Genomic DNA, 1024 nt, shown 5'->3' with positions numbered 1-1024 from the left:
TAAGCTAAGAAAATAACTAATCTTTGGCGGCCATTTTCTCACTAATTTTACCTCTGAAAACAGGTGACCCCCACATCCTTCTTTCGCAAATGTCTCGACTAGCATTCAAGATAAATGGATATTTTTTCCATCTAAATAAAGACAACTAAACAAGCTTTAAGATGACACCAATAACTCTGCATGCCCAAAAATTGACGAGAGCCTGATTCCACCACGCTGCCTCACAAATGTAAAATGTAGCTTTAATTGTTTTGTTTGACGACATTTCCCTTTGTCCTTTGTCCAGGGGAGAGGTGATTTCCACCACGGACGAGAAGGAGAGCATCGTGTACGCTGACATCGGTGAGTTAACCCTTTGACAGGGATGCCACTTTTCCGGTTAAAAAAAAATATTTCTGGTGTTTTGATCCTGATCCGCTATTCCGTTATTGAGATCGAGATAGAATCTATAATTAGAACCCCCCCCCACCCTAAAAAAAAACCCCCACACTCATTTCTTTCTCTGTACACCCATTGCTTATGCTTGTTTGTCGTTTGTCTCTATGTACAAATTGATGTATTCATAATATGTTAGTGAGACCGTGGCGCGTGGATTTTCAGCTATTTATAAAAAAATTGAGTGGCATCGAGTGGCATCCCTGCTTTGAGCCCGGACTCTGCTCACCCTAGAAACAGGGAATCTATCTCATCTCGGGGAACCTATCTCATTTCGGGGAATCCCGTTAAACTATCCCATCCCTCCCCATATCTCCCCAGTTAAACAATCCCATCCCTCCCCATCTCTCCCCAGCCTACTGCCAGGTGGGTGTGGCCATCTGCTACGACATCCGCTTCGCCGAGCTGGCCCAGATCATGACACAGAAAGGTACGGTTCTCTTTGTCCTCGTCTTCTCCTCCTCCTTCCTCCTTTTCATCTTCCCCTCCCTCCTCCTTTTCATCTTCCCCTCCCTCCTCCTCCTCCTCCTATTTCTCCCTGTTGTACTCCCCTCCCCCCTCCTCCCCTTCCTCCATCTACCCCTCCCCC

General features: G+C 46.3%; 1 protein-coding gene across 1 annotated transcript in view; it reads left to right on the top strand.

The window, feature by feature from the left end:
- Window positions 1–1024, top strand: part of LOC101864375 (omega-amidase NIT2) — a gene marked incomplete in the record, with an annotated part of 12080 nt that overhangs the window by 9899 nt on the left and 1157 nt on the right. The window contains 1 exon segment of the mRNA XM_013080992.2: window positions 791–865. Within this exon segment, the coding sequence (XP_012936446.1) occupies window positions 791–865 (75 nt within the window).

This window comes from Aplysia californica, unplaced genomic scaffold (genome assembly GCF_000002075.1).
Source record: "Aplysia californica isolate F4 #8 unplaced genomic scaffold, AplCal3.0 scaffold00109, whole genome shotgun sequence".
Lineage (NCBI taxonomy): Eukaryota > Metazoa > Mollusca > Gastropoda > Aplysiida > Aplysiidae > Aplysia > Aplysia californica.
This window is presented reverse-complemented; position numbering and strand designations above follow the sequence as displayed.